The 22,891-nt window shown below is 49.1% G+C and overlaps 11 protein-coding genes across 11 annotated transcripts; 4 read left to right on the top strand and 7 right to left on the bottom strand.

Moving 5' to 3' along the window:
• Window positions 1-790: 790 nt before the first annotated feature.
• TRV_02280 (uncharacterized protein) lies at window positions 791-2,212 on the top strand (the record flags this gene model as incomplete). Its single annotated transcript, XM_003023487.1, has 2 exons — window positions 791-1,067; window positions 1,134-2,212. 2 exons carry the CDS (start codon window positions 791-793, stop codon window positions 2,210-2,212), a joined length of 1,356 nt encoding a protein of 451 aa, XP_003023533.1.
• Window positions 2,213-2,480: 268 nt separating this feature from the next.
• TRV_02279 (uncharacterized protein) lies at window positions 2,481-2,966 on the bottom strand (the record flags this gene model as incomplete). Its single annotated transcript, XM_003023486.1, has 3 exons — window positions 2,481-2,582; window positions 2,666-2,752; window positions 2,802-2,966. 3 exons carry the CDS (start codon window positions 2,964-2,966, stop codon window positions 2,481-2,483), a joined length of 354 nt encoding a protein of 117 aa, XP_003023532.1.
• Window positions 2,967-3,394: 428 nt separating this feature from the next.
• TRV_02278 (uncharacterized protein) lies at window positions 3,395-4,153 on the bottom strand (the record flags this gene model as incomplete). Its single annotated transcript, XM_003023485.1, has 1 exon — window positions 3,395-4,153. One exon carries the CDS (start codon window positions 4,151-4,153, stop codon window positions 3,395-3,397), a length of 759 nt encoding a protein of 252 aa, XP_003023531.1.
• An 874-nt stretch (window positions 4,154-5,027) lies between these two features.
• TRV_02277 (uncharacterized protein) lies at window positions 5,028-5,240 on the bottom strand (the record flags this gene model as incomplete). Its single annotated transcript, XM_003023484.1, has 1 exon — window positions 5,028-5,240. The coding sequence occupies one exon, from the start codon at window positions 5,238-5,240 to the stop codon at window positions 5,028-5,030; it is 213 nt and encodes a 70-aa protein (XP_003023530.1).
• A 143-nt stretch (window positions 5,241-5,383) lies between these two features.
• Window positions 5,384-7,008, top strand: TRV_02276 (uncharacterized protein; the record flags this gene model as incomplete). Its single annotated transcript, XM_003023483.1, has 5 exons — window positions 5,384-5,388; window positions 5,436-5,535; window positions 5,595-5,944; window positions 5,998-6,515; window positions 6,578-7,008. The coding sequence occupies 5 exons, from the start codon at window positions 5,384-5,386 to the stop codon at window positions 7,006-7,008; spliced, it is 1,404 nt and encodes a 467-aa protein (XP_003023529.1).
• A 318-nt stretch (window positions 7,009-7,326) lies between these two features.
• On the bottom strand, window positions 7,327-8,768 carry TRV_02275 (MFS alpha-glucoside transporter, putative; the record flags this gene model as incomplete). The annotated part of the gene is made up of 5 exons (XM_003023482.1): window positions 7,327-7,461; window positions 7,518-7,919; window positions 7,975-8,012; window positions 8,068-8,239; window positions 8,307-8,768. The coding sequence occupies 5 exons, from the start codon at window positions 8,766-8,768 to the stop codon at window positions 7,327-7,329; spliced, it is 1,209 nt and encodes a 402-aa protein (XP_003023528.1).
• Window positions 8,769-8,959: 191 nt separating this feature from the next.
• TRV_02274 (uncharacterized protein) lies at window positions 8,960-9,256 on the bottom strand (the record flags this gene model as incomplete). Its single annotated transcript, XM_003023481.1, has 1 exon — window positions 8,960-9,256. One exon carries the CDS (start codon window positions 9,254-9,256, stop codon window positions 8,960-8,962), a length of 297 nt encoding a protein of 98 aa, XP_003023527.1.
• Window positions 9,257-11,802: 2,546 nt separating this feature from the next.
• Window positions 11,803-13,035, top strand: TRV_02273 (uncharacterized protein; the record flags this gene model as incomplete). The annotated part of the gene is made up of 2 exons (XM_003023480.1): window positions 11,803-12,594; window positions 12,766-13,035. The coding sequence occupies 2 exons, from the start codon at window positions 11,803-11,805 to the stop codon at window positions 13,033-13,035; spliced, it is 1,062 nt and encodes a 353-aa protein (XP_003023526.1).
• Window positions 13,036-13,641: 606 nt separating this feature from the next.
• Window positions 13,642-14,912, top strand: TRV_02272 (RNA polymerase II transcription factor SIII (Elongin) subunit A, putative; the record flags this gene model as incomplete). Its single annotated transcript, XM_003023479.1, has 2 exons — window positions 13,642-13,827; window positions 13,920-14,912. The coding sequence occupies 2 exons, from the start codon at window positions 13,642-13,644 to the stop codon at window positions 14,910-14,912; spliced, it is 1,179 nt and encodes a 392-aa protein (XP_003023525.1).
• Window positions 14,913-15,523: 611 nt separating this feature from the next.
• Window positions 15,524-18,718, bottom strand: TRV_02271 (centrin-binding protein Sfi1, putative; the record flags this gene model as incomplete). The annotated part of the gene is made up of 1 exon (XM_003023478.1): window positions 15,524-18,718. The coding sequence occupies one exon, from the start codon at window positions 18,716-18,718 to the stop codon at window positions 15,524-15,526; it is 3,195 nt and encodes a 1,064-aa protein (XP_003023524.1).
• Window positions 18,719-19,282: 564 nt separating this feature from the next.
• On the bottom strand, window positions 19,283-22,859 carry TRV_02270 (cytochrome P450 oxidoreductase OrdA-like, putative; the record flags this gene model as incomplete). The annotated part of the gene is made up of 7 exons (XM_003023477.1): window positions 19,283-20,158; window positions 20,217-20,764; window positions 20,827-21,804; window positions 21,871-22,199; window positions 22,262-22,409; window positions 22,480-22,686; window positions 22,751-22,859. 7 exons carry the CDS (start codon window positions 22,857-22,859, stop codon window positions 19,283-19,285), a joined length of 3,195 nt encoding a protein of 1,064 aa, XP_003023523.1.
• Window positions 22,860-22,891: the final 32 nt, after the last annotated feature.

Raw genomic sequence — 22,891 nt, 5'->3', positions numbered from 1 at the left:
ACATCATCAGTGTGGCATGGGAAAGTGAGACCGGTGGTGACGTTACCCCATGGTCCAGTCCCTATTATGGTATGTATGCATCCATGGATAAGTTTATAGTGTGTCAACCATGGAACTCGGACATTGTTCCTATGACGTTTTCCCACTTTGTTGCCTTGCACCAAATTCAGCGGCCAGTGTCCTTTCATTTCCTAGTGCATAACGGAAAGGAGAGTCGGTCGTGTATTCCATTTTATCAGCCTATGCCTAGAAGTTGAAGATATGAAACATAGCATATAAAACATTGTTTACTTTATATGACGGCTGTGAGAGGAACTAAGCTTTTTGCCATCCATGGTCAAATTCAACCAATTTCCAGTCTTTTCGTAACGACCCAGCCTCCTTTCAGCATTGTTGATTAACTAGAGACTGGAAGATCAGCATAGACCTGTTGGTAGTTAGTTAACTAACAAATTCGGTCATCGACTTGGCCCAGAGTGCGTTACTCCTAGAGAATCGCATCGCCTCCACAGTTGCTAGGAGATAGCTATAGAGCAGTATAACAAGATCCAAGGGTATATTCGGCCAGTTTTCGCGCGGCGGCACTGTGGCAATCTTTCTCTCTCTCAAATTAGTTAGTTATCGTTCGTCGTAACGCCACCAGTTGGCGTCCAGAGTTATCCCCCCGCTGGATGGAAGTAACCCTATGCAAAATAAACCACGAATCTGCATTTTGAGTTCATGTAACTTTCCCTTCCGGGCAGTGTGGCTGGTCGGCTTTCCAACTCGTGCCAGTCCTCGTGCGAAGGTGATGTTTGATACTTGTTTGACACTCCATAGAGTTGCTGAGGTTGAAGTTGTTGAAGTTGTTGAAGTCGCTTTTAGAGTGACCACGGGCTGGATACGCACTAGTCCCGTTTGGGCATCGCGAAGCGTTCGGCGGCTTCTGAGCTTTTTCAAGCTTCAACCAAAGACCATCGCCTGGAGCAAGCTGACGAAGGAGCCGTGTTTTTACTCTCCCACACTGTCAGGGAAGTCTGTATTGCCCGAGATGGAGAATTACTCGCTCTTAGATCAGGCGGATGAAGGTGAGTCGAGAGGCTACTTAGCTGGACTTGCTAGGGGGCGACGAAGACATGTGCAAAGTTGACCAGCCATTACAGATGGGCTTCACAAATCCCGCCTATTAAACGTTGAAGAGAAACCGTTCAAGCGGATAACAAAGCGCCTACTTGCTCCAAACTCCCTAATATCCTCGCCGGGCTCGTTCCTTGCAACACCGCCCCCCGAAGCGACGCCTGGAAACGCCGATGCAATCCAGGAACATGAAGCAGAGAAGCAGAAAATGCTGGAAAAATGGAGACAGCTTCGAGAAGATATAACCCTGGATTTTACCGCGTTTGAAAGCAGCCTTGTCCGAATCCAGCTTCTCCTGGCAAGTAACGAGAAGGAGCGGGAGAGGTATGCGGCGGAGAAGCTAGAGATTATGGCGACGGCGCAGGAGGTTCGAGATAACACCACCGAGCTACGGTTGCAACTTGAAGAAGCGCAAAATACGCTTGCACTACGAAAAACATACGATGAGTTAGCGGACAAGATCACTTCTAACCGGTTGCTTCGACCACGAGATGATCAGCAGGCGAACCTAGAAAAGCTACATGCTGAGATTGCGAAACTGGAGAAGGAAAGCTCAGAATACGCGCAGACATGGGCTGAGCGAAGAGAGCAGTTTGGGCGTATTGTTGATGAAGGGATGCATCTTAGGCGGTTGATCAGAGACGAAAAAGAGGAAGTGGAGAGGCGAGAAGGGATGGAAGAGGATGACGACGGAGATGAGGGGGATGCTAGTTCCAAAGGGAAGAGGAGTGCAGCCAGCACGCCACGGCCAGACCCAGAGAATAGCGTGACTCCTTCGCAGCAGACTGGAACCGGTATTGGTGCTGGAGGGGAGGAAACGAATCCCGTGGTTGCAAAGCTTCAGGCCGAGAAGTCTGGTCCTGCAACGCGTGGTGGCACTCCCCTTAGGCAGACCATTACTGCATCAGAAACATCTACTCCAGAAGAAAAAAGGATTTCCAAAGACGACGGGGACGAGAATATGGTGGATGAGGGCGAGATTTCTGGGGACGAAGGGGGGGCTCAAGAGGGGACAACCTCACAGGCTATGGAGGATGATTTTGAAGGAGAAGAGATACCTGATTCCCGATCTACAGAGAAAATGGATACCACTTAGTTGACCTAAGAGTTTTCCTTCAATTACTTCTTGCAAGCATGAACGCAATCCGCAGAACATACCAGGGCTTAAGACTGGCCCATTACTTACAATACACCCTAGATACCCATTCATGGACTCATTTACACAGGTATGGGCACGATTAAAAGACGAAATGGTCAATGGATTCCTTACAAGCCAGAACATATACATGTACAATTATCACCTGTCATTTTACGCCTTGCCCCGTTCATCAGTCTCCTCGAGTTCATGGCCAAAAATCTGCGACCTACGAAATCTCCCTAACGGCAGTCTTAGCATGGGAGATCGCTTCCTTTGCGGCAGTTATCTGAGCGACGTCGCTCTCCGCGCCCTTTTGACCTTCTTCAGCCTAATATCCGAGGAAACGAAGTAGAGATTAGTTATGATTCACGAGATAGACAGCAGCTAGCAAATGCAGAATGCCAAACTCACAAGCAAACGCTCCAATTTTGCAACCGCCTCGTTGATCTTCTGTTTTAGCTGGGGAAGAAGCTTCTCGGTCTCCTCTAGAGCTTTGCGCTAAAAGCTGTTAGCGCCGTAAATAGTAAACAGTAAGGGGTGATCTAACCTCTTGATTGAGCATGTACTCGCGGTTCTCATCGTCGGAGGTCTCCTTTGATAGCTTCTCGAGACGCTGTTCCTGGTCCTTCTTCTCGCGCTGGTAGGATGCTTCTTCCTTGACCAGCCTCTGGACAGCGCCAGTTGCGATGGAGAGCGGTGTCGAGGGCGCCATTATACAGTCCTACGAAAGAGAGGCTCGTGGGAATCTTGGGACAGTTTGCTACCGAGCAAGCAGCTGCAGTGAGACCGACGTTGCTGTCTGTTGGTTGATAAGCTGTTTGATGTTGTTTCAACGTCTCGTCTCCTCGAGAGTTCTAAGAGAAAAAAAAACACAAGCAGGTGGGATGCAGTCTTATCGATAAGGTCACGTGGATGACACTGCTGACGTCATCATGATATAGCGGATGAACGAAGGACGTTCGAGATATTATTATTTATATTCAGGTAGATACAGGGCGATGGACGAGGATGATGGATGATGATGACGATGGAGGGTGAGAGGAGCACGAGAAGAGATGAAGGAAGCGTCATGGCTATCTTTATGAGAGCAGCTAGCATCAACTAAGATACAGACGAGTTGGCCGAGCAGCAACATGCTGACTACGAGCCAACTTCGACAGTGAGACACAGCGCCGGCCCTCGCTGGGTATCGTAAAGGCCCATCTCGTTGGAAATGCGCAGAGCAACCTCTTTCCAGGCGATCGTGACCTTGACCAGGCCCGTGGGAATCTTCCTGGCTTCGTCGGCCGGCTCCTCGGCGCGCCAGCCCAGCTTCTGGTCGTTGATCGTATCATCCGAACCCCCAGCCAGCCGCCAAAAGGAGCGTCTCAGCTTTCCTTTCGGTGCAGGTGCCGGCTGCTGCTGCTGCTGACTTTGCTGCTCCGGTTCGTGTTCAGAGACGGTGGGGGTATCGGTGGGCTGCTCGTAGATTCGGTGACCGGACGCTGCGAGCCGGGCACGCAAGGCGGAGTCTAGCTCAGCGACGACGGCGGGCTGTCGCCAAAACTCCATGGTGTGGCCCGGGCCCTGGAGACGGACGAGCTTGACCACCTCGTCGGAAGGGAAGCCCATGACCTGGGGCTCCTGTGGGGTGGCGGCGGCTGCATTGCCGACGGCGTCCTGGAGACTGGCGACGGAAGAAGGGACGAGGACGAAGGTGGTCTTATACAGGCCGTCGCTGCCCTGGGAGAAGAGGAGAGGGTCGACGTATGCGGTGAGAATGGACTGGATGCGCTGTGTCCTTGTTTCTGCAAGATGCTGTGGGAGCAGAGACGGAGGCGGGCTGGCATGCAGAGGCTGCTTCTTGTCCTGCGCAAATGAGGCCTCAGACTCCTCGTACGAGGGAACCGCCTCGTCCATTATTATGAAGTCACAAGGATGACGAAACGGGATAAATAACGGCTATAGCTATAGCCTGGATTGTCTTTATTTTATTTTTTGGTGGGCTCCGCAGGCCAGACGGGTATATCGAGGGACGTACGTTATGTGCGATGGTGGCCTACCAAGGTACGGAAGACCGGTAGATATATTCGCCAGCCATGCAACAGCGGAGACTTCGGCTGGATGGCATCAGATTTGCCGGCAGACAGACATGGAATATGCATCATCGCTTGCGCTAAGTATGTCGAGTCCCAAGAGCCAGACATCAGAGCACCACATTCGCCGGGACGAACCGCCAACCAACAACCAAACTATCGAAACCAACCCCCCCTATTCAGCAACATCTAACATATGACTTATGGAATGCACTGCCCCAAACAGCGCAGGCGACAGGAGGAGCGAACGAGCGCCCGGCAGCTCCAAGCCTTGCGCCATGCTCCATTTTCCCCCTTGCTCGCCCGCTCCGCTCCGCCAATGAGGCTGTTCGCTCGTGTCGACTAGCGAGATGATCCATGCCGAGTTCTGGATCAGCATGCGGCTCTGATCTCCGCAGCAGCACCAGCAGAGGCTCGTTTGTTCGAAAGCGCCGCAGCAAAAAGGCGCGTGGGCGTTGCTGGTAATGGTCTATGGAGTGACAGGGAGAGGATACATGCCGGCAAAGCAGACAAGGCGGCTTTTGCTCGTTTATTGCGCCCCCAGCTGCTCGTATCCCTGGGTCAGAGATGTGTTTCCAAGGGCAGAGGATGGGATGGCGGACGGTTCCGCTGGCGAACTTAACCAGAATCCCTGCATGGCAATGCAGTTTGCGCCGTGTAGCCGTTTTTCCGCTGGATATGGGAGCAAGACCGGGGGTTTAGAGCTTGGGCGATAGCTTGCATCCCTTCTTTGCCTCATGACGATGTGCGGCGGCTCTCTGACTGTATCGCCTTCTCTTCAAACGCCGCCTGGCCAGCTGGTTATATAAAGTCCTTTGTGGCCTCCAGCTTTCTCCTCTCTCGCCATCATCTTCAACTCCATCTTCACCATCCTCACCACCACGACCATACTCTCTCATACCCATACCCATACTCATACTCATAATATCCGGCTGTGAACATTCACATCCGAAGCTCGAAACACCCAGAAGCTCATACGCTCTACCATCCTCAACAGTTATAATCGCTACACTCAATACAAATCCACCTCTTATTCTACGAACCTCCGCTCACCATGTGGTAAGTCTCCACCGAGGGTTGCTTCAATACCGTCTAACATCACATAGGTATAACGTCTCCGAGCCAAATGAGTACCTGGTCATCACCGGTGCTGGCATCCAAGATGTCCTCATCAAAAAGACGGCCTTCCTCCTACCATGGCAGAAGGTAAAGTACTGTGGTCTACAGAGGCATCCAGGAGCCTCATAACTAACAGCTCCTCATAGTGTACTCGTATCTCCATCTCGCCCTTCGACTTTTCCCTCAACTTGCAGGCTATGACCATCGAGAAACTCCAGTTTTCTCTTCCTGCAGTCTTCACCATCGGTCCAGACAACAACCTCGCCTCCCTTAAAAAATACGCCCTCCTGCTCTCTGGAAAATCTGGCCGCCAGAGCAACTCCTCCCATGCGTCGGGAAACTATGTTCAGGATATCGTCAAAGGTATCATCGAGGGTGAGACTCGAGTCATCGTCTCGGGTATGACAATGGAAGAGATCTTCAAGGAACGCCAGCTCTTCAAGCAACATGTTATCGACAACGTTCAAAAGGAACTAGACCAGTTCGGTCTCAGAATGTAAGCTACCGTCCGTTTATACTAAATGAAGATCACAGACTAACCTGCAACAGTTACAACGCCAACGTCAAGGAGCTTCAGGATGCCCCCGGAAGCGAATATTTCACTTATCTTAGCCGTAAGGCCCATGAAGGTGCCCTCAACCAGTCCAAGATCGAGGTCGCCGAAGCTCGCATGAGAGGAGAAATTGGAGAAGCTGAGAAACGAGGAAAGACCAAGCAAGAGATATCCAGAATCGACGCTGAGACGGCAGTCCTCGAGACCAAGCGTCGAAGTGATAAGCTCCAGGCCGATGCCCAGCTCACCAACCGCCAGACTGAGCTCAACATGGGAATCGAGCTTGCAAGAATCCAGGCAAAGCGCCATGCCGAAGCAAAGGATTCTGAGCTGCAGAAACACGTCGAGACCAAGCGTGCCGAGACCGAGCTCGAGAGACTTCGAGCACTCGATGTCACCAAGAGCAAAGCCGCCAGAGAGGCTGCAGAACAGACCGCTGAAGCCACATACTTCAGCCGCACCAAGGAAGCAGACGCCAGCTTGTACCGCAGCAAGATGGAAGCCGATGCAACCTGTATGCATATCCATACTCCTTCCCCTGCCCATGTGTATACTCTCATACTAACTGCCCTATAGACTATCGCCAAACCAAAGAAGCCGAAGCTGCGTTCTACGCTAAACAGAAAGAAGCCGAGGCCATGGCAGAAATGGCAAAGGGCTACGGAGCCATGGCCGAAGTTCTTGGAGGACCACAAGGTCTTCTCCAATACATGATGATCCAAAGCGGTACCTACGAGAAGCTCGCCAAAGCAAATGGGCAAGCCATACAGGGTCTTCAGCCCAAGATCTCCGTCTGGAACACCGGAAATGCAGATGGAAATTCCAGCGCCGCAGATGCAACCGCACCACTACGCAACCTCATGCAGTCGATGCCTCCGCTCTTCTCTACCATTCATGAACAAACTGGCATTGCACCACCAAACTGGATGGTTCAAATGCCACCACCGGAGAAGCAGCATCCAGTCAACCCCCAGAAGTTTGCGGGGGCTAAGGCTAACGGGAATTAAAGGAGGGCTAACTTGTCTGTCCATCTGTACCCCGTTTCTACCTCACTTCCCTTGTTTTTAGTTCCTTGATTTATACCCTATGCAAGCCGTCACTTGTATCTTTCTTTACACCTCAATTTTGTCAGCTTCTGTCAGCCTATGCGCGCCTGATCTCATGGGGCAGGCATTAGCTGAAGCATCTAATGTCTCTCTCTATCTTTACACTTAAGGCTCTTTTCTTTTGTTCGGCAATTTTGTTTTAACAATAGACACATCATTAGCATTAATAGCATTACCTTATCATTAACCACGACCTGAATTTATAGAACAGTCCGCAACCTAATCAAACTTGTAGCCTTTGAACTTCCGGGTAGACACGCCTCTCTCAAACATGATGTCAAGCTCTTCATACGTCCTGCCCTTTGTCTCTGGGACTCTGAAAAAAGTCCAGATGAAACATATCGTAGCAAGGCCCTGGAAGCGAATGTTTCAGCACCAGTATCCAATCCCGTAGATGAGCCGATACGTACCCCGAAGAAAAATCCAAGTTTCCCACGCCAGTTCGCTGCATCGGGGTTGATCATGTACGGAATCGCAACCGTCATGACGATACCAAGCATCGCTTGTACAGCAGTGGCCAGCGCAATGGTCTTCGACCGAACTTTTGTCGCTGAGCATTCGCACAGGATGACGAAACACACGGGTCCAACGGACAGACTATATGCAAAGTTCCAGACTACCATCATCGATGCCTGGGCCCAGATGACGTTGGGGCGTTTTTCGTAGTTTGGAACGCAGTCGAGGATGCCAATGACAAACTGGAGGACCGCGAGCATCGCTAGGCCATTGCGGTAGATGGTACGACGGCCAAAATATGCGAGCTCGAACCACGAGAGAACAGTACCCAGAAATCCAACGCCGAGAAACCCGAGCTGTTACTTGTGAGAAAAAAGAAGGCTTGTTTCGAAAGAAAGAAATAGAACTTACCCCCATGTTGAAAGCATCATCGGTGCTAAGACCAGCAACTAGGCGGAAGTTAGCGCAGTGTTAGTATTCTGGGAGTGATGGGGAGTATCATACGGGTAAAGAAATAGTTTGAATAGCCAACAAGATATATCCCGCTGAGGACCTGGATTGCGTAAACTCCAACAGCAATCTCAGTGCGTCTGGCATTCACGCTTTTAAAACAGTCCATAAGTGTAGTACCAGCTTCCATATGTTGCTCTAATCGGTCCGTTTCGACAATCATAGTCTGGGGTGAGGAAGAAAAGGAAACGGTTTAGAAACAAGCTCATGGATTTTCCCAGACGACTACTTACCAGATCGGGTCTGACGTCAACTTTCGACGATGCAAGGCGACGTAGTGATTCCTCTGCATCTTCCATTCTCTCCTTTCTCACCAACCACCAGGGGCTCTCAGGGGCAAAGGGAACTGTGCACAGTATTACAGCTGGCCAAACCCACTGTAGAGCGAAGGGCAGACTATAAGCCCAGTGTGAATCCAGGTTGTGTGTGCCGGCAGAGATACCATTGGCAAGGAACTGGCCGATAACAAAACAGAGGTTGACGTAGGATGTCAAGATACCGCGCAGTGCCACCGGACAGACCTCGGAGGCATACGTAGGCGCGATGACAGTATATGTGCCTAAGACCAGACCACCTAGTAATTGACCGACAATCAGAACTTCGAGTGAACGGGCGAAGAACTGGATGAAAATAAATCCAGCCGTCATCACCACACAAGCCTGCCAGAAAAAGAACAAGAAAGATGAGTTATCCATCCTCCGTTTATCGATGTGTGGAGGCCATACGTACAAGAAATGTCCGCTTTCTACCGAACCACTCCATGGGATAGCTGACAAGCAGGGCGCCAACAACCTGTCCGATGGGACTTCCCATGCTGCTCCACCACGTTAACACATTTTCATGTGCGTACTGTCTCATAGTTGTCCCGTCAACTCAGCGGCACTGCTCACCTCAAGCCTGACTGCCAGGCAGCGGATATATTCCACTTCCCCTCAAACTGGTATCCAAAATCTCGCTGAAATCTAGCCACGGGAAACATATTCCCTATCACCTGCGCGTCAAACCCGTTCATGATAACGCCCATGCAGAAGAGTAGTGACCAAGCAGTGGCTTTTGGGTATAGCTTGATTGCCTCGACAACGCCCATCTCATGTTCCTTCTGCGTTGCCAGCCGCACTTCGGCTTCCCGCTCCTCCTGGTTCAGCTTATGCAGGTCATCGTCGTCCGCCACCGGTAGTGCCATCGTGGGCAGGGCTGCTAGTTTCAGTCACTGGGCAGCTATCGGCTGGATCTAGAGCTGGCTCCTGGCCTCACGTTGATTCTCTTTTTTCGCCGCTGTTTACCTGCGTTCACTTCGGGGCAGGTGTGCATCTATACACTACCAATATACGGGGTAACATGGGGTTTCGGCCCTCGACTCGTAGGAATACGAGAGGTGGTTATCTTATATATGTATCCAAGGCTCGGGGGTATCGTCCACAGCGGTGCAGTTACGTAGACGCTGTAACTCTAGATAACAAGTTATTTCACTCGGCCTCCCCCCCTGTTTTCTTCGTTTCTTTGCCTCTTAATGATCGACTGGCTGCGTGTTTACTCTTGTGGTTGCTCTCTTGCAATCCAAATTGATGAGTAGGAGAGTACGGGCTACCTGATATGGTTAGCGCCCGCCCGTAATAAACTCCTTATTAATACAGTTCAGCTTTGAGCCGCAAGATTGATCATGTGACATAACGAGTCGGGTTACGTCATTTTTATTATGTAATCTCACCAAATTCAAAAGTTATCTACTTTCTGCAACAACAACAAAGCAAAACAAGACAGAATAAAACAAGGAGAGACGCTTGCGTTCGCGCTCTGCTAGGCCCAAAGAATAATGGTTTTCCCCATAAATGCCGCTTCTGGAAATTAAAAAGAAAGAAAAAGGCACATTGGGAGTGCCGGTTGTCGTGGCTTTTTGCCCGTGGTTGAGGAACCTGCAGAAAGTCAGTGGGATAGATAGCAGACAACGCCCAAATATCGAGGCACATACCCCATAAATCGTTAAAGAGCTCCTTGTACGTCCTTTCCTTTCTCTGCATGAGTATTCACTGGAGTTGCTGGCCTTCTAATGCTCTCGGATGCTGATTGATGACGCACTTCTAATGGTATACTGTTTTTCGATTGTTCGTTTGATACATCCACTGTATCACAATTGTCGTCGTTCGCTCTTATGACTGAAGCATTGTCATTATGATTGGTTTCCTGATTGGTCTGAGATGTTGTCAGGCCGTCTTCAGGAGGGTCTGCTGTATTTGTCCGTTCCAAACCATTTTCTATATTCTCGACTCTACGACTAAGTTCCTCCACCTCGCTCGCCAAGTTAGATGGGTTGCGGTGCGTCGACCACCATATGGACCAGGTCCCTGCTGAACCGACCCCGATCAGGATTGCCGTGGAGATTGATACCACCAACGTTGCTGTAATGAACATCGCGGAGCTATTGGCGTGGTGGTTATCCGTCGTTTTGGTGGGAAACCTGGTGAGCCCGCTGCAGCTTGGACAGCAAGTAGAGAGTTTGGGGGTATTCCTGGAGCAATACTAGCGTTATCCAGTCAGAAGAGATGCAGGGTTACTTTCGAATTGTGGATTAGGTTGATACACTACGTTGATATTGATGCTATATATCTTCCACAGCTGATGTATTTGGAAGAGCCACAGCCACTCCTAGCTCAACTTTCTGTCATTTAGGAGAAGGTTCTGGCTGCAGTGAACTTCAACTCCAACATTATACCCCTATTCTACTGCTTTCCTCTATATTACACTGTTAGCCTGTACCTAAGACTGAGAGGTATCGGTTTCTCTTTGATTCATCATAGAGAAGTCTTTCTTGCAAGGTGCTTTCCTTCTTCGCAGTTATTCTGAAACCCCATTCAGTGGCGAAAGAGCACCAAGTTTTTGCGGTCTTTCAACTCTTGAAGAGCTTAGACATGAGCTTCTCCTTTCATCTGTTTCTTCCTTTATCCAGCCTGCAGTGCTCTATTGAATGGGACATCTCAATACGGTTCTTTTTCTAACTGTACAAATGGTCAAGGCGTTATTTATTAATGTCGCTACTTTCCCTCAACGTTGTAGGGAGCTTTCATACCCTACAGTCTCTATCCTTTAGGCAGTCTATCGTCTCCATTATGTTTTCCATCGGTTTCTAGGTTTTTACTTCGACTATAGGGTTTACCATCTAACCCGGATGACCGTATGTCACAGTGAGGCCCTGAGCATCACATATTGCAGCCATCAGCTAAGCTATGCGCCTGGACTAGGTTTAACTTCCCAGAACCTACTGCGGTCATGGCGTATCCGATCTTCTTAATATCCCCCATCCCCTTTAGAGATAATGGCACCCCATTGTGCTGCCTCGAGGATCGGGTGGCCGAGGATTAAACGTCACATGGAGGAAAGGAGGATATTTCCCACTCTTCCGATAGTTCATCATTATACCTCTTTGAATGGATTATTAGCCCAATGCCTAATATACCCAGTCGCCCTTTATACTATAGTTGAAGCCTCGCGCATGTTTATCGGGTGTATCCAATATCCAACTATTCTAATATGTGCAATTGCAGTCCTCGTCGCATTATTTCGGACTACACTGAAAGGCATTACAATCACTCGACCCAGTCAATGAATCCTACAAGCTCCACTGCTTCCAGTCGAGATTATTTAAAGGGCACTGGATAGCCCTCAACATGAAGGCTCATAAGCTACTCTACATAATTCATCCCAAAGCTACACTATTCGAAGCCTTTAACCAAGATGGACCCAGCATCCGAACACTCATGGAGCCTGTTCCAGTATATTCGCGAGCTGCTCGCTGCTCCCGAAAAGCACACTCACGACTGGAGCGAGGCAGAACGTCATAATTTCCAACATAGCCCCCTCTACAGATTGCCGGCCGAACTGCTCGGGATTATTCACGAATATTTGCCTCCCAACAACTCATTCGCATTATCACTCACCTGTGCTCGGTTCTACTTCTCTACCATCCTTGCAGGGGCCCAACGCGAGCTAAAATCAACCAAAATGGGCCAGTTCATTGTCATGTGCATGCTCGAAGGAGTCGGACAGATAAAGGAGTATTGCTGCCGGGGTTGCCTCACCACGCACCCTTCCTCTCACTTCTCCAAGGATGAACTGGAAAAGCGCCACGCAGAGCGCTATTGTTTACGAACCAAGAAGGTTATGGCATTTGGAGCATTTGGGTCAGACCCCAAGAGCTTTAACGAGGTACTGGAGATGAGGAGGACACGGGAATTGGAGGAAAACATCGATATTCTGCAACAGGGCTCCTTCTGGAACCTCTTTTCCTCCCCCAAAATATCAGTAGTGACCGGCATACGGCTGTTCCCTCAAGGCAAAAAGGTTTCCGTGGAACGGTTCGCAGAACTATGCCAGAAATTAAACTACCCAGTCTGCCCCCATATGACGACGGCCGACAAAAGAATTGTGGACCTCTACGTTCCTGATTTTTTTCGCGCTGGCAAATCAAACATACCTTATCCCTTCAGTCAGCATTTTGAGCGAAATGAACTCGGCGTCAAATGTAAGGTTTGTAACACAATCGTGATATTGGATAAGTCGATCTCGCGTGGGAGACCAATCGCGTGTGCCATAATCTTCATACGGCCAGTTGGGAGGCTCATATCTCCTCTGGATCCCGCCTGGCTGGCGTCAGCTTCTTCCAAAGGCGCGCTACTAAGTCAAGAACGAGAAGACCAGGTTTATGAGGCAGCTAATTCATTCTACTATGCAACCCAGGCTCCGATCGCGGGCACAGCCATAGAGAGTAATATCGACTGCATCCCTCTCTCACTCCCTAAATCTTCGTTGATGACGAGGCTTGGTGTAACCATCTGGTCTGCTGTAAGCTCATGTATTCCAGAAAAGCATCACCGGCGGAAGTCAGGCCACCTTCACCGGGTCGTTATTTCGGACCATCTGTATATGCTAACCCCTCAGTTCCAAAGGGAGCGTGAAGGGAGGGATTAGCATCCTGCTTTACTTTGCAGTTCTCGTTCTTACATACTCGCACTTGTTGTTCCTTTCGTTTTTGTCTCTTGTTCTTACTTTTTATGTGGAGCTTACATAAGGTGCCTAATTATGGACTCTATTTTTAGCTCAAGGTCAATTTGTTTATCCGCTCCGCGTATTACCTAAGGCTGCCCGGCCCGCTGACGTAATTTTACACGTGATTGATATTAATTGGAATGGATGGATTGGTTATTTAAACCTCGCAACATCAATGATAACCATTTGAAGCTATGCAATATTGAGGAGCAGCGCCGGCGTTGTCTTATTCACTTCTTTCGTCAGTATATGAGGGGAGCACAGGCTCGACGAGGCAAATATTTACCCTGTCTCATACTATAACTAGCTAGACAGAAACCCCTACACGATCTCCCTCTTGACTTCCGCTTACATTCTTCAATTCTATTACAAAAGCCTTAGCTGATGCATTTTTCTTGTCTCGCCATTCTGTCTTAATTTTGTGTGTTCTGTTCCCTCCTTCTCTAGTATATATATGGTCCGTCTGGGCCTTCCGATCATATGGCTTCTTCGTCGAACCAAAATATAGGGGCTTCGCCTCTCCTCCTGATGGCCCGCCGGATGTGTGTCAAGGTAGTTAGGGGTGAGTATAGCATACATACCTTTATGATTTGTATCCTCTCACTTTCCAGCTTCCAACTAACAGTAAATAAACTAGAAATAACAGATGTTGGCTTGGCCCGTTATGAAGTTATCCGCCCTATCCTTCAGAAGATTGAGAATCCCCAGCAACTCGTAAGTGCAGCCCTAGAGGCACGTCTTTAACTAAACCCATGCCAAATCTCACTTTATTAACTTATACCTTCCTCATTACTTTACTTGGTTAGTATGAACTTGAGCAAAGATCTCCACATCTTCTAGAGCACGATGCTGAACTCTGGATTGAATTTATCAAGCGTGACATATACTTCTGGGAGACTCTGGATCTAACTGAACCCCCTGAGAGTTGGTATCAGTTTTATACATCTCTTAGGGAGCAAGCTGCCAAGAAAGTTGACGAGGATGCAGAGCGCATGAAACGTGCGTTACAAGGCCTTGACAAGGAGAAGCTAAAGCACACTCCCAAACTGGTTGATGTAAAGCAAATGAGACTCCCCCGAGAAAAGCCTACTACTGTTCAGCGGCATGCTCATCATGACCGCATGATGGGCGGTATCTCCCCTATTTTCGCATTAGGCACGAAGAGCAGTGACCCCAATAACGGTAAGCCGTGGGAGGATCGACCGCAATGGAGACTTGTCCCGCCCAAGCTGTCTTCTAGATCCAACTCCGGTGCTTCTTCTGGAGCCAGGAAGTCTGCATTACCGGCGGTCGTCAAGCGGAATAACAGGCTGTCTACGCCAACCCACAAACTCAATACTATGGCATCCCGTATCATCAAAGCTCCCAGGTCTTTTATTGAGGATCACCAGAAGAATTCAAGCCCCATAAACCGGTCTGCCCGGCCCCCTATTCGCAGCAATATCACCACAGTGCCATTTCCGAAGCCTGCTGCGATCCCGCAGAAGCCATCTAGGGGTCACGACTCAACTCCAGACCATACACCTACCGATACATCTATACATATGTCTGAAAAGCTTCAAACGTCACGTTCCGTTAGAAGCTCTGACCCTAAATTCAAGCCTACACCGGCTATTGCCCGAACGAGCTCAGATATTACTCCTGGTCCGACTGGACCTAATGTGAACCGTGGACATCCTACAATCCCCCCGCATGATGCCTCGTCTAGCAGACCAGAATTAGGAAAGAAGAGACAGGCCAATCACACCTCGTCTAGATCCACATTAAGCAATAAGCAGAAAAGACTGAAAGTTTCGTGAACGCAACGAGAAGCCGACTATTATAACGCAAGATGAACGATTCAACGATACTAATATTTCAAACTATTTAATACTCCGTTCTCTTGGCATTACTCCTCAGCTCTCTGCGAGTCATTTCAGTTCGATTGTGATGAGATACTCATCAAATTTTTATTACACCTTTGTTCTAGCACTTCCCCCCCGAAATACCCATAATTCCTTGGAATCAACACACCATGCCAGATATGAGCTGGCTATATCTCATACAACACAACCTAGCTGGCTCTGATTGCAACTCTGGCTTTGCCTTTTTGTGCTACGCTTTGGCCGAATCATAGGAACTGGACCCGTATTTTCACCCGTTCTTTTCACTGCAGGGATATTATTCCCGCGCGTTTATTTATCCACATTGGCTTTATTTGGGTTTCGAGGGTGTGACCATTTGGGATGACAATTTGTGAATAAGGTGTATGGAGAGGCTATGGAAATATACCGGCAGGCTTGAGATGGGTAATTTAAATACTACTACGGTGGGCGCTCATTGGGCTGGTTCGTTAAGTTATGTATTTCTGTTGTTTCTGTTTTCCTTCTTATGCTCTTCGTAAATATGTTACATGTTCGCCTTATTCTCTTCACGTTAGCTCCCTTCCAGTTGATCTGCCTTCAGTAGGCGATTCTGGTTCTTCATCAATAGCAAATCGTACATTGGTGCTCGTTGCACCACGTTTAAACGCACTTCTCCTCGTTGAATATATAGGCTGTAGCCTGGGCTCGCTTGCGGCCCACAGCTTGCTAGGAAATGATGTTGGTAATGGGGTTGCTGGAGTTGTAGACATCTGAACCAAAGCCCTTGCTCTGGCGGCCCGCTTCGAGGGGCTGTTCAGATAACCTGGTGTTGATATAGGGGTGTGAGATGTAAAATCCGGTTGTCGTATTGGTGGCTCTTCTCGTTCTCTGGGATGATCTATCCTTGGCCATCCATGCGGGTCGTTAACTTGAATACTATGGCCGTTTTTGGAGGGAGTTTCTATTGGAAAAGAGTCAAAGTCCTTTGAAATTCTAGCTTTCTCGCGCCAGTGATGAATCATATTCCGGTAGTGCTTTCGAGTATTGCGACCATACAGCGCATCTGCAGTTTCTAGTCGTGTTTTAACTTCAAATATCCGAAGGCTTAACTTTCGAATTTGAGCAAGGGCAATACCAGAGACATGGATCTCTAGAAACCGGGTCGCTTTCTCATCAAGCATTTGGTAGGACCGTTGCATCCCTGCCCAGTGTGTTAAGTTATTGTAAACCAACTGTCGGTTATAGTATAGCTGTGCATCCGCAAGGTGTTGCGCTCGTTGTGTGGCCTTTTCCGACCAGAGGTGGAACATGTTAGTTCCGATTGCAATGAGCTTTTCCCCATACATCTCCGTTGATCGCTGATGTATTTCACGAACAGTAGCGCAGCGAGACCGCCAGGCGGAAATAACAGCAGTGGCTAGATTCATTTTCACTTTGCGCCGAATGGCTGCATATGCTTCCAACCGTCGTCTCTTGGACGATTCTGCTGCTGCACTCCGCCACTGCTTCAGCGTTTTCGTAGTCAAGAAAAAATACTCCGATTTCTTTGCCCATGTATCGAGAGTTGCCAAATGCTCGCTGCGTGCTTTCCAGTTTTGAAGCACCTCTTGCTGGACGGGAGGAGCATAAAATGCTCGGCTTACCAGTTCACGTTGCTTTTGGATATCGAGACGTTGTTTCCAGTAGCTAAAGGTGGCTTGCGCCAATTTTCGTTTTCTATCAGTTCGAAATCTGGCTTCTTTGACAAGGAGCTCGTTGTACAGGCTCCGAGAATTTTCCATCAACGTCTTGAGGTAGCTGGCCTTTAGGCGTTGTTGGTGAATTCGATCTAGTAGGCGCAACCTCCCTATAAGGATCCATTTATATAATGACTGCAAGACAATTCGCTCCTCTGTTCGTGAAGACAAGGCCTGGCAGCGAAGATGGTCATTCCAGGTTGTCCAACAGTTACGCATAACACGAAGTCTGTCAGCGTCCCGCGCTCTTCTCTCCATGCGTGTCTGTTGAGACCAGTCCTCCAGACATGAGCGCACTAACCTAGTGTTTAGTAGGCTAGTCAATTCTGCAAAAGGCCGCCTGTACTTTTGCTTGACTGACCATTCTGTTAGATAGTTTGATGTGACATGGTATTTCCAATGGTTATTCGCGCTCTTCTCAGCAGAGGAAACTTCACGATATTTCTGAACAAGAGTTTGAAATGTAATTTTCAGAGAATTAAGAGAACGATTGGAGTCGATTGCAAGATCACGTTCCCTTTGAGTTCGGAGGGCACGCAACCAAGCAATAAAAGACCGTTGTTTCAAGCGCTCCTTATTCCACCGCGGTGCTAGCCTGTCACAGAAAGACCAAAACCAGTGTGAATACCCGTATCTCTTAAGGCTTCTCTGGCGAAATTCCTCTGCCTGAGAATCTAGCGGGGCAATTTGTTGGTGGCGGCCACTCCAGAGTTTCAGTGGTTTTCTCAGCATAAAGCGCTGGGCTTTGAGTTCATCGACGGCTGTTATTTCGCGCCATGCGTTAAAATATTTGATGCAGAGCAGATGGCGGCGGGCAGCCTCGGTTCTATGAACTTCCTCAGAGGCAATCTGTGACCAGTGGGTAAACGCTTTCGTGAGCAGGTATATGTCTCGAGCGCGAGCAGCTCGCTCCTCGAGATTATTGAAAAACTTCTCGTTCTGTGCAGCTTCTCTCTCAGCTTCTGCGACTTCACGTTTGTCTTGCAATGCAGCCTTCCACAAGTCCAGGACCTGAACAACCAAAGTTTTGCTATCATAATATATGGCTCTCTGCTCCATGGCCTGAACTAACTCTCGCTTCCGCTTCGCTGATTTAGACCAGCTTGACAACATTAACCGGAGAGCATTTCTTCGTCTGTACATATCAAAAACCGAGGCATCACGTATACGCTGTGTATTTGATGGTTGATAAAACAGTTCTGGTGGTACCTGAGGAGGTTCTGGTGTCTCATCAGATGCAATGGAAAGTGCATTTTCACTATATTGGTGCTCCAAAATTTTGTTCGAATTCATTCTGTGAGCACTGCCGAATTCTTGGGTACTAGAATTCTCTGAGCTCTCTGAAGAGAGTGAGTTTGCGCCACCGTCTGAATCCTGAGAAGCTATGCCGTTGACATCACGACCTACAGCATCTCCCAATCCTTCATGTTGAGGAGAACGGTCCGACTTGTAAGGATATAATCGTTTGATTTCTGCATCAAAGTCTAAGGATCTGATTGTCCCATCCTCCAGTCTGGACATAGACGACCTGGAGTTTGGCCGGTTGGCAAAGCGCTGTTCAAAGTCATGGGTTGTGTCGTAAACCGAATCGAATGAGGCGCGACGCCTATCCTCAGCTCTCCGTGGGAGAATCCCATTTGGTCTCTGTTGTAGAATGCGTGCACTGTCTTCTCTAGAACGCGACGCAACGCCGTTCGTCGGCAAAGGCTCATTCGATTCTGCATCCTCGCCGTATTCTAGTCGGATACCGAGCGACGCTAGGAGCGACTCAAACCGTTCAGAGATGGTACCGTTTCGCTCAGCCCCAAGTTGGAACAAGAAAGGCAGATATGTCTGATCGCTTTCCACTGGAATGCCATGCTCAGACAATACAGCATCGTAGGCCGAGAAGATAACGCGAAATGGAAGAATGTCAGCGTCCGGGTGCTGTTCCGCGCGTGTCACAATTTCGTGGAGAAGCTCGACGTCTGTAGTATTATAGCTCTGAATCAGTTCCAACTCTCCAGCAGCGAGCAGGAAGCCCATCAGACTGACCTTGGTCCGACAGAACCAGCTGTTCCGGTGAGGTGACTGCCCGGTCCTTAGGATCTGAAGGCATTTGAAGATTTAATTATGGTTATACCGCGATCTACGCCGTTGTCGCGAATTGCGCAGCGACGTCATTTCGAGACTGACAGAAGTAAAGGCACGCCCCAGGCCGCATAGTCTTGCCAGGACGAAGAAGAACGCTATCCAAAAACAAACCACACGGGCGCGGGCGGATAAAATCCTCGTCGTCTTGTCGTCGCGCCGTCTCGCTGACGCTGTCCTTGTTGTCTCGCCGTAACTAACTACGTAGCTAGCTAACTATTACGGAGTATGCGACTTGTTTTTTTTTCGCTGGTGGCTGGCGACGGTTGGGCATTATGTAAGCAGATATAGCTACTTCTCTAGTTTCAACGCTGAATATAAATTTTGTTCTTTTGGTGCAAATTGACAAATGACGATTGATTTTTGTGATTTTGATGCTGAAATGCTAAAGTAGCGAGATGTCGCGATTTAGAGCGGACGATACCCCCGGCCGGATAGTATAGATATATCCAGCCAGCGTTATGCGAAGACGTCCGAGGAAAACCGGTCGCTCTTGATATCCTGGAACCAGCGCTCTACCTCTTCGTCCGTCTTTGGCTTGCCAACAGAGGCGCAATAGTCCTGGAATATCTTCTTCACGGTAGATGCGATGCCTTCTCCAACCCTGCTAGTGCCGCAAACATACAGCTTTGCTCCCTGGTCAAAGACCTTTCTCATCTCACCTCTTTCCTCCCACAGCCTGTCTTGGACGTATCGACAGTGCTTGCTTTGCTCACTTGCTGCGGAAAATGCATAAAACACCGTCACTACGCCGTCAGTCTCCCATTTCTGAAGCTCATCCTTGAACAGAGCGTCTCTTTCGGGATGTCTGCATCCGATGAAAAGGTACGCGGGTGCCAATTTTCGGCCCGCTTGGATCTGGATGGCTCTCTCTTGAACAAAACCGTGGAAAGGGGCAAGGCCAGTCCCGGCACAGAACATCATGAGAGGTGTGTTTTCGGTGTCCTTGGGAGGGTGAAAGTTGCCATGGCTTGGCTTCACGGCAACATGGATCCTATCGCCCTCCTGGACTTTGGAAAGGAAGTTGGATGCCACACCAAGGAACCTCTTTGAATCAGCAACCCGAGACGGCGCATCGAGAACTGACCAAGTAATAGACGCAACTGTTGGGTCTGCCAAGGGCGAGGAGGAAATTGAATATTGGCGAATGCGCATTGGTGGCAGCATTGCAAGGAAGTCTCCAAGAGGCAGCTCGGCTGTTGGATATTCCTCGAGAAGATCCAACGGAGAGCGGCATTTCTTCAAAATCTCGTTTTCAAATCCTTCCTTTGAAAGAGCAAGGACTTCCTCACGGACCTTCTCATCCGATATACTGGAAGCGATTCGAGCAACGTTCTACTCGAAAAACAGTGAGCCAACTGTAATAGAACCATGAATCACTTCCAAAACATACCTTTCTCGTCGCTGGTTGGCCCAGCTCGACATATGCACTCAATACATCCATTGCAGAAACAGGGTGACCCGTTGGCAAGGTAGTATTAGCACCAACCTTGATTGTCAACATTGCGTCCCACGGGAGGTTGTAACGGTTCAGGGCTCGTCGGATATTCCTCTGGTCGTTTATAGGAAGTACGGCAAGATAATCCCCAGACTTGTACGACATCCCGGTAGGAAGCGTTAAAATAAGGTGCCTCTTCTCTGGTTCTCCGGGTGCAGTCAGTACTTTATTACTGATGACAGTTGCTTCTCTCACGTCCTGACGGAGGGTAGACTTCCGAGCATCTGTATCGATGTCAACTTCCACGGTACCCTCTTCGGCAGGGTCAACGTCGCCGCCGATAGAGGACCAAAGCTGCTCGTCTTGCCATTTATCGAAGTGGTTGAAGATATCCCCATCTGCTACGTCCCCAAGGCCAACATCAGCGACTCTAGTCGCACCGCACCTCTTGAACTCTGCATCCAGGAGTTTTGGTATTCTGTGAAACGTCGAGGTCCAATCATCTACAAAGGTAAGCAACCGCTTGGATGCATAGATAGACAAAGTGAGGGATTGGTATACATACGATTCCCGCAGCCATAAACTGCGTATTCCACTCCGGTCATTGCACCACTCCCGAGCCCTTGGATCCACTCGACAAAATGTGCGGCATTGTCTGGTGGCTGCCCTTCATAACTGGACGATATGACGATCACTGGCTGATCCTTGGGTACTTTGTCAACACCCGAATCCAAGGGGCCAACTTGTGCACTATAGCCTCTGCTCGAGGCATCTCTAGCCAAGTTCTGTGCCAGCGCCTCACAAGTTCCTGCATTTGAGCCGTAAAGTATTGTCATGGGTTTCTTTGCCGGTCCAACAGAGGAGATGCCGGCTGCCCTGTCCTTCTCTCCGGCCTTAGCTTCTGCCTCTATATTCACATGAAGCATCTTCTCCAGCTGAACAGGGTCAACGTTGTGTCTTAGCGTCGCGCGCATAAAAAAGTCCTTGGGCTTAATTGTAAGTGTCTGTTTTATCTGCAGCTGGTAGCTTGGGTCGTCAAATCGCAGGTTGAAGTTCTGGAGGAGCATTGCAGCAGTTAAGATGGTCTCCTGCCATGCAAATGGCCTTCCAATACATCCACGTACACCATTACCAAAAGGTTTCCAGGAATTTTTAGGGAGCTTAGCAAAAGGTTCATCCAGCATCCTTTCTGGCCTGAAGAGGTTGGCATCGTCTCCATACACTGTTGGGTCACGATGGATTTGAGGGATGACGCAAACAATTGCCTGGCCCTTTTTAATTTCATACTTCCCCTTGCCAAGGTAAATAGGATCCTCCTGACCGTCTGGCCGGGGCTGCATTTGGATAGCAATTGCAGAAGGTGAAAGTCTGAGAGTTTCACGCATACAAGCCTCTATGTAAGGCAACTTCGACATATGCTCGACAGTAATAGGTCCACGGCCCACGACTTCATCCACCTGACGCTGCGCAGCTTGGTACGCTGATGGATGTTTCAAGAGATAATAAAACAAGAACGACAAAAGGCCGCTGGTTGTCTCGTGGCCTATAAGATCAATTAGCGATGCAAAGTCAGCGAAAGCGTAAGATCAGGAACAAGGTATCAGCTAACCGGCAATCAAGAAGGTTATCATATTGTTCATGATACTATCTTCGGTCATATGTTCTCCGGTTCTAGCATCCTTCCCCTTGAGCATGGCATTGAGCAGGTCCTTTTTGTCGTTGGGGTTGGCTTTCCGATCCGCAACCAGGTCCCCGGCGACCTTTTTCATCAGCTCAATATCGGCATCATATTGTTGTTGTGCAGAGTGCATAAAGTATTGAACAACAGCTGGCCGACTTGCTCTGGCTCCAGACTCGGCCAAGAACCCAACCATGGCGTGAACAAAGGGGTGCATATCCTCATGATAGAATGAGTTGAATCGGGTCCCCATGGCACATCTATGTCATCCATCAGCAAGCAAGCTCACAAGTGGTCGAGCTTAGAGTAATGCCAGACTTACAGGGCGATAGAGTCAAGAGTCAGCCGCGTGAAATCATCTGTGACATGTATCTTCTCGTTGGGACCAAACCGCGCCCATTTAATCACTAGCTGTGATGCAATATCATGCATCTCATCGAACATGGCCCGAATTGATAATGGACCAAACGCTTATCCCCTTACATCAGCAAAGCTGCCTCGAATCAACGAACATCGCCCCATCGCTCATCTGCTACTTACCTGGCATCAAAACACGATGTGCAATCTCCCAGTTGTGTTCCCCCGGGTGAGCTGTGAAGAGCCCGTCTTGGACTCCGTTTCTGATCTGGGCCAGACTGCCAGCGACGAGTTTCGAGAATCGCTTCTCATTGCAGACCTCATCCATCAAGGACTGAGTGGTGATGAAGATCTTCTCCTCACCACCCAGGGTAAGCTTGAAGATTGGTCCTTCACACCATCTTGTCAGAACGCCCTTCTCTCAGAACATCTCTTTGAAATCACCAAGACGCACCATAAGTATCTGTGAGGTTCCCAAAGGTGGTAAAGGAGTTTACAAGATCAAGGTTATAAGCATTCCCGACAATGGGCAACGGTGCCGGCCCAGGAATCGGTTCAGACATGTTGTCCAATATTTCCTCTGTAACTAACTAGC

The sequence above is a fragment of the Trichophyton verrucosum genome (assembly GCF_000151505.1).
Source record: "Trichophyton verrucosum HKI 0517 chromosome Unknown contig00205_1.f1.exp, whole genome shotgun sequence".
Classification (NCBI taxonomy): Eukaryota; Fungi; Ascomycota; class Eurotiomycetes; order Onygenales; family Arthrodermataceae; genus Trichophyton; species Trichophyton verrucosum.
This window is presented reverse-complemented; position numbering and strand designations above follow the sequence as displayed.